This window comes from Merops nubicus, unplaced genomic scaffold, assembly GCF_000691845.1.
Source record: "Merops nubicus isolate BGI_N331 unplaced genomic scaffold, ASM69184v1 scaffold39781, whole genome shotgun sequence".
NCBI lineage: Eukaryota > Metazoa > Chordata > Aves > Coraciiformes > Meropidae > Merops > Merops nubicus.
The window spans coordinates 2,907-11,171 of NW_008588370.1; the positions used below are offsets into that span (position 1 = coordinate 2,907).

Below are 8,265 nucleotides of genomic sequence, written 5' to 3' on the forward strand. Positions count from 1 at the left end.
GGCTTGCACTTTGTACTATTACATTTCATGCTATTTTGATTATTCTGGTCCCAAAGACGGCTCAGTTACTTCTGCAATATAATCCCGTCCTCCGTCGTGTTGATGCCACCTCTCTGCCTTTTCCCATCAGCAGATTTCATTAGCGTGCTCCACTCTTTTATGCCAAGGTTATTAATTAAAATCTTAAATAAGATGGGCTCCAAAATCGATTCTTCAGGAATTCCCCTGTTGCCCTCCCTCCAGCTTGACAATCTCCTCTCACATCACCTGCTGTCCCCTTCCCTTCCCCACATTAGAGATTTTGTGCTAATCTCTGTCTTCTCCACCTTAACTAGTGATTTCCCGTGTGGCACTGTATCAAATACATTACTGAAGTCCAGAAAGATTAAATTTAGTGCCTCTCCCTTGTCTGAGAAATAATTTATCTTATCAAAGGAGGCTATTGGGTTCTTCTGGTGCTATTTACCTTTGCTAAGTACAGGTTCACTTCTGTCCCCTTCTGCAGCTAGTGCCTCGTCCCTCACAGGCTGGGGGTTCTGGATGAGGGGAATATTGTACAGACCCTTATTTTGGGTTTGTGCCTTTGTAATTACACCTGTGTGTTTGCAGTGTTGCAGCACGTGTCACACAGGAGTGTGGATGCAGCAGAGAGGGGATTGATGTCCTGCACCCGAGTGGTCTGAGCAGTGCAGCTATGCCATGAAATCAGAGGGAGGGTGCTGCAGCGAGACACGAATTTGTGCCAGAGCTTAGCATGAGTGACTAAAGTAAATGAAGCCTTAGGCTGCATGAACTGCACTTTAGTATTTGTTCTGTTACTCCAATAGTGAAGTATAAGTAAACTTTAACTATGGGCTGACCTGTAACAATAGGGAAGGAAATGTCCCAAGACATGGGCAAAAAGAGTGCGTGGAGGCTGTGAGTGTGACCCAGGAGAGGAGAAGGGCTCAGGCTCCCGAACAGGGCAGATGTGCAGAAGTGCCATGGGGAAACTGGGCGACCTACAGAGACTATAACCAGACCAGCAGGTCCCCAGCTTGAGCTGCAGCTCGCCTGCAGCAGGGGTAGGTAGGCAGGAGGGTGGATCTGCTCTGCTGCTAAAGCAGGACGCAGGGACGAGCTCTGCTCCATCCCCAGCAGCTCCGGGTGCTGGCTGTGTCGTTCCTGCCACATCTGGTGCTGTTTACCTTTGAGAAACACGGGTTTAGTTCTATCCCTTTCTGCAACTCTTGCCTTCTCCCTACCCCACAGCTGCCGAGGCTGGCTGGCTGCTTGGCTTAGCCTCCTTCCCTGCTGCAGGAGCCTCAGATCTGCCCGTCCCCAGGCTGTGCCCTGCGGCTGCGCCCGGCCCGGGGCCGGCGGGGACTCACCGGTCAGCAGCGTGAAGTGGCAGGGGCTGGTGATGGTGATGAAGGCAGGAGTCATGTACCTTGCCTTCACCCCCTCCGTGGCCATGGCGTCGAGGTTGGGGGTGTCCACGTCCTGGTCGTAGTTCCACCGAAAGCCATCAAAGGAGACCAGGAGGACTTTGCTGCGCTCGGGTGCCTGCTGCACAGGGACGCACCTTGCTAAAGAGAGGGCAGCAAAGAGGAACCCCAGTGCAGGGAACATCTTCCTGCCCTTGAACTGGGATTGCCCAGACATCCCGAGAGCTCACATTAATACGTGCGGGATGGGACTAAGTTCAGTTCTTATCTAATCTTGCCATTGCTGATCAGGCGCATGGCTTCAGCCAGCACTTCATAGCAGAATGAGCCCCCCTCTTTTCTGTCTAACTGGAGTACATTAGCTTAGATTTCCTTCTGGCTCAAACACCAGCTCTGTCTCCACCATTGGTGGCATTGGGTGCCATTTCAGCACTCAAAATTGGGAAGAACTGCTCAGGTGGCAGGAGGCTTCTGCAGGCAGCCGATGCAAAACTGGCCTCCCCAGCACCCTGTGCCTCAGCCACCGTCCCTCCCCCTGGGCTGGCTCCCTGCACCCATGGCTGTGTCCTTCCCAGACTCCTGGTTTGGGTGCCCTGCTCTTCGGTCAGCAGTTCTGCTTCATAAGGTGACTCAGCCCCTCCCAGGGCTGCTCATCCACCTTGAGAGGGGTGCTCAGAGGCTCTGGAAGGAATCTGCATTTGCCCAGGGTCCTCAAGTGTGCTTTGTGGAGATACGTGCTGGGGAAAGAAGCTCTTTCCTGGATCCTGGCCATGCCACCAACCCCCAGAGCTTCTCCAGGGGGTGAGCTGAAGTCCCTGTGTCCCATCAGCCCAAGCTCCTGCTGCTCAGGCTCTGCTGCTTGCCACAGGTGACCCTCATCCGCTCATGCACTGCTGAGCTTCACCATATCAGCATCCCATTTTATCAATATCTGCAGTTTTTATGACTTCTCTGGAGTTTAATCATTGCTGATGATTCATTTCTCAGCAAAACTGAGTTTAAGGTTTTTGTAGACTTATGTAACAGAGGTTGACTTGGTTCCCCAGGGTCTGAACTCTCAACCTTTGTGTCTTTGCTGATCTCCCTCTGCTCAGGTTCCAGATTTATTTCTTCGTGCTTTGCTTCCTAATTGCCCAGCCACCCCCTCTCTCGCTGAGCAGAGCCATCTCCACTGGCTTCCCCAGCCCTGCCTGGGGGCATTCCTTGGCATTTCTCCCCAGGGGTGAGCTGGGCAGATGAATCCCATGCACACGCCATGGTTCAGCCTCCCTAGCCCATGACAGTCTCCCCGTGGACTTGAGCAGCCCTGAGTGTCCCTGCCTGGACTCATTCCTCAGGGTGCACCGACGCTGCAGTCGCCTCTTCCCCTGTGCTCGTGTTTCCTGGGTGTGACACGGGACAATCGTGCAAGGACACTGTGAGAGCTTCGAGTGGTCCCACCAGGGACCTCACGGCCAACGCAAGCCAGGAGCTCAGCCTTGGGTGCTCCGTTTGCAAACGGGGGAAGCGAGCCCAAGGTGTGGTGGGGTGGAGCCTGCTCTGAGCCCTGAGCCCTGGGCTGAGCCCCCCTGCTAAGAGAGGGCACGGGGTGGGCATTGGTCTGACTGCAGCCCCGGGGCAAACCCGGTTTCCCCAAGAGTGGTCGCTCTGCTGGGGTCGTGTCTGTCCATTCCAGTCATTGCCAAGTGTCCAGGGAGCAGAGAGCCCCAGGAGAGGAGCTGCTGGTCGGGCAGCCCGCTCTGCCAGCCTTGGCACTGTAGTTCACGGAACTATTTTGTTATCAACGTTTGCTGTCCTGGGTCTGATATTGTCCTTTCAGCAAGGACAGAGGGGCCTGCCAGGCACTGAGGGTTTAAAGGGCTCGTATGATAAAGATGGTATCGGTTGCCAAGCTCAGGGAAACTCCTAAATATTCAGTGAGTTGTTATGAGGTGGGTCTGTGAGGCTCCAGGCCATTGCTAACAGCGCAGGGGAAGGTCCCGATAAGGTATCACGTTCATCAGCCCTGCTGGGAGGGAAGAGGCTGGAGAGAAGGAAGCACTGCTCTAATCTCGGGGGAACATTTAATAACAGGAGTGTCTCTAGGCACATCCTGATATTCGGTATCTGAGGAGCATGAGGCACAGATAAAGAACATCACCTTTGGCCACCCTGCCTGGGGACGCTGGAGGTCTCCAGATAGAAAGGCTGATGCAGTTGATCTTGCACTATCGGCACCCCGGGCACCTCTCCTGCCAGCAGATGTGCCCAAGGGGCCGAGGACACTCCAGGGGCACTGTGTCCCTGCTCAGCACCCTCAGGATCACCGGCTCCCTGCTGGCAGCACGGATCCTGCACCCTTGGAAGCCCTCATGGGAATGGGCAATGAGCTTCACCCTGAGGGCACCAGTTTCAGCCCCACACTGGACTGGGGAAGATGGTTCCTGCAAGAGCGTGTTGTGGCTGGGACTCTCCTTCCCATGCTGATGTACCAGAGACAAACGAAGGGGCTAGAAAATAGAAATCATGAGCACAGAGAAGTCACCCTCCAGCAGGACTGCCCTGTCTGGCTGAAAGGTGCTGCTGGGGCCCAGCCGCTTCCAGCCCTGGGGAGAAGCGACGTGGGCATGTGGGTTCTGTGGGGTCCCTGCTGGGGGTCTGTGCTGGCTCAGCCAGGCAGGGGCTGAGCAGGTTTCCCTTCTTCATTTCTTATTGTCAAATGGAAAATCAGAACACGGATTTCTCAGGGGTGCCAGCTGAATTTCAGTCAGGAATGTCACACTTTGTCCCACACATGTCCATGGGGACCCACTACTGGCACGGCCTGAGCTGCTCCCCAGGGATGGGGCTGACAAGCTGGGTGATGCCTGGGCAGGGCTCTGCAGGTGGGACTGGTTGGCTGGAGGGAGGGGGCTTGCAGGACATGCTATAAAAGCCTCCCACGCCCCTAATCCCCTCTTTGGTGCTGCTCTGCCTGAGCACAGAAAGTGGAGTGCTGGGAAGTGGAAGGATGGCAGATCCCTGGCTCTGAGGCACCTCAGGAGAGGTAGGATGTGCTGGGGTCTTTGTGGGGTGGGTGGGCAGGTGGCTGCTTCCCCCAGAGGAGGGCTGAGCTGCAGCCTCCCAGGCGCTTGCCAGGGTGTGGAAGGGCAGGCTGGCTGCAGGCTGGGAGCACTGTGCTTGCACAGAGCACAGAGGAGTTCATGGAAAACAAGCAGTTGTTTTTCTCTTCCTTGCCTTGCTGTGCTGCCTGGAACAGCTCTGCTCTGTAGGTTGGTTGCACCATCCCAATGGTTAAGGTGTTGCTTATACAGGCTATTGGAAAGAGGGTGAAGGAAGGGAAAAGAGGAGGCAGAAAATGGCCAGGAGGGTGAGGAGAGCGTTGAACAAAGCAGCTGGAGACATCCTGGTTTGCTTTGCCTCCTTCCTCAGCCTGGTGCAGCTCGGACGCAGGGTGAGTGTCTGCATTGCTCCTCTTGGCTCCCAGCACATGATTGCCTGAGTGCCCAGGGCCCAGATAAGCTCGTTAGTGTCAGTGGAGTATCTAGTGCCAGCACCTTCTGGTTGAAATCATAATGCTGCTCTGCTGAGCAGAACCAGGAGGAACTCTGCAGCCGAGGGGCTCTGGAGTGACTGCGAGGGGAGGTACGTGGAGCTACTGAGTGTTGGCTAGAGCTGTAGTTTGTGGGAGCTGCTGGGGACTGGGTGCACCCAGGACAGTTGGGTGGAGATGATGGGTGCAGAGCAGACTGCTGGGTGTGGCTGGGAGGAGAGGAGGCTGCTCCCAGGCAGAGCACACACCCAGTTTTGTTCACAGCCATTGCTCCCCAGGGTGAGTCAATGCTGTCTGTGGGTCTTCAGGCTGCTTTCGCCCAATGTGGCTAGGGAATGGGGATGCAGGTGAAGAAAGTGCTGATAATGGCCTCAAGTTAGAAGCCCAGCAGCAGTGACAGTCTGCTGCATGAAATCAAAAGCCAGGAGCAGCCCTGTGCTTGGCCTGAGCCTCGAGGCAGATGGAGGGAGGAAGGTGCTCCAGCCAAGTAGCTTGTAGAGGTTGGAAGAAAGGTGAAGAAGCTGTAAGAGAGGATTTGGTTGCTGCAAGGGAGCTCCTGGGCCTGGTTGCCTGTACTGAGTGGCAGGAGTTTGAGTCTTACCCCTGTGGAACTGCTCTCTTGCTGCTCCTGAGTGCCCCAGGGCTGTGAGGAGCTGGTGCAGGAGCTGTTCCTGGACTCCCTGTGTCTCCTGTCAGCAGCTGTTCAGGTAGGGTCAGGTGCAGAGCACAAAGTCCCTGCTCAGGATGGCTGTGGAGGGCAGACAGGCAGTGGAAGAGGGGGTGGGGACCCTCCCTATAATGTCCCACCACTCTGGTGTTTGCCTGGCTTTCTCTTACCAGCCAGGATGGACAATGTGCTACCTGTCCCTCCTAGGAGATGCTGTGTTCATGTTAGGTCTGGAGGGAGGGAGTGAGGGGCCAAGCTGGTCAGATCTGTACATGATCAGCACGTGAGTCTGAGCAGGGGTAGGTGAGACAGCACTGGGACCCTCCTGGCCCGTGCCTGGCTCACAGGGCAGCTGTCCCCGTTGGGCTCCAGGGTCTGGGATGAAGGAGGGTGACAAGAGTGTCTTGCACAGCCCATGGTGACAGGACCCAGTGATGGGTGGGGATGGAGCATGCATCCTGCACTCCAGGAGCAGCCGCAGGGGATCAGGGCTGTGATTTCAGCCCTGCTGGGAGAAGGGAGGGACCTCAGGGGACAGCAGCTTTACTCCTCTTCACAGGCACATACAGAAACTCTGCCTTAAGCACAACCCCAGGCTGTGATGCTCTTGAGACATCCCTAACTGTGTGCCTGGTCCCCACAGACTCCCCTGCAGGGAGACCAGTGCTCCTGGTCTCTGATGGCTTGGGCCACCTTCTCTGAGCCTGGTGGCTCGGGCTTGGGCCACCAGGTTTCAGCATGGGTGGGAAGGGGTGTAGCAGGGGTCAGGTTTGGGGGTGACAGCCTTGGGAATGTGAAGGGTGTGTGGAGCTGAGCGCTGGCCTTGGGCAGCCTGGAGGAGCTGGGCGTTTGATGGAGCCGGGGCAGGGTCTGGGTGCCAGGGCTGAGTCAGCCCGGAGGTTGTGCCCACTCGCCGCCTGGGGCCGTCTGCCTTCCTGAGCTCTGAAATTGCTCGTGGGTTGAAAATCAAGACTGTCTCCTGAGGAAGCCCCTTGTGTGGTGACTCAGCCGAGCGCCGGGACGGGCTCCAGCCGCGGGGGCCTGGGCAAGCCCTGACTCAGCAGCAGCTCTCTTTACCTGGGCTGGTGCAACACCTTCAGGGGAGCGTGACCTCTTTGCCACCTTGTTAGCGCTTCTTGCATGTGCTGGTCCCTGGGGAGCAACCCAGCCAGGAGAGAGGGGCAAAGGGATGAGCCATGAGGAAAACAGCTCTGCAGCTGGCCCTTCTCCAGGGAGGTGGCTCCGGCAGCTGGGTGGGGGTGAGGCTTTACCTGTCCCCTCTACTCTGAGGGATCTCCCCAGGATGCCCATAGCCACCTGCACCCTGCTGGGCTGGACTCCACAACAAGGACCGAGAGCTGAAGTTCAGTGGTGCCTTTGGTCCCCAGGAGGAAAGCCCATGGCTGAACCCTGGCTCTTACTCTTCACAGCCAAGTGATATCTCTGGGTGGTGAGAGCCTCAGGTCTCTCCTCTCCCCTGCTAGCAATGGTCCCTTTTCCTCTCACACTCTTGTCACTGAATACTGATATATGGTCCAGGGTCTGTGGTGCTTCTTGGGGCTTTTCAGCAGGCCACGGCCTGGGCTTCTCTTTTGCTCCCCATTGGGGATCTGAGCCCCAAGGAGTGGAGCAGGGTCAGCCCTGTCTTGTGGCTGCAGCTTGGCTCTGCTCTCCACTTGAGACCCTTCCTCTGCTGCTCGGTTAAACCTGGCATCGACCGCTCCATCAGAGCCTGGGGCTCTTTCTCAGCTTTCTCAGCTAATGGCTGTGTCTGCCTCCCATTGATCCTCAGCTGCAGAGCTCATTGATTAAGTACAATTCTTATTACACATAATGGTATTTTACTCCTTTCTGTGCTTACCTTGTGCCAGATGCTCACCCTGTTTTTCTGCCTGCCAGGGGGAGAATTCCTCTGCTCAGAGGAACATTCCCTCCTCTGTGCTGGCCCTGCTCTCCTCCCCTCAGTCACCACCCCTGCCCTCGCCCTGTGCCTGCCTGGCCTTCCTCCTGCTCTTCCTCCTGGGCCAGGGCAATCCCTCTGCCTCCCAGCTCTTTGCCCCTTGGTCTCTGCTTCCATGTTCTCTTTGCAGGGATGATTTTTCTCCCAGGCAAAGCAATGAAGCAGACATAGTTCCCAGTGTTCCTCAGCACAGGAGAGACATGGACCTGCTGGTGTGGGTCCAGAGGAGGACATAAAAATGGTCAGGGGGCTGGAACCCTTCTGCTGTGAGGACAGGCTGAGAGAGTTGGGCTTGTTCAGCCTGGAGAAGAGAAGGCTGTGGGGAGCCCTCATTGCAGCCTTACAGTACTTAAAGGAGCCTGTCAGAAAGCTGGGGACAGATTTTTGAGCAGGGCCTGTTGCAACAGGACATGGGGGGTGGTTTTAAAATAAAAGGAGGAGATTTAGACTAGATAGAAGGAAGAATTTTTTTTTTTTTACAGTGAGTGTGGCGAGACCCTCAAATCCTAGCTGGGAGCAGCCTGGGAGTGCTGAGCCCTGCACACCCTCTGCTAAGCTTCAGATGTCCCTTCTGAAACAAACATTTCTGAATTAATATTAACACTCTGTATCATGTCAGATCTCCTCCTGTAATTATGCCCCCTCCTTGAGCACCTTCCCCATCTGTCCCTCCTCCAGC

The 8,265-nt window shown here is 56.0% G+C and overlaps 1 protein-coding gene across 1 annotated transcript in view; it reads right to left on the bottom strand.

Moving 5' to 3' along the window:
• ENPP7 (ectonucleotide pyrophosphatase/phosphodiesterase 7) overlaps positions 1–1,611 on the bottom strand; it is a gene marked incomplete at its 3' end in the record, with an annotated part of 4,502 nt that extends 2,891 nt beyond the window's left edge. Inside the window, exon 1 of the mRNA XM_008949240.1 lies at positions 1,371–1,611. Within this exon, the coding sequence (XP_008947488.1) occupies positions 1,371–1,611 (241 nt within the window). The remainder of the gene's footprint in view (positions 1–1,370) is intronic.
• Positions 1,612–8,265: the final 6,654 nt, after the last annotated feature.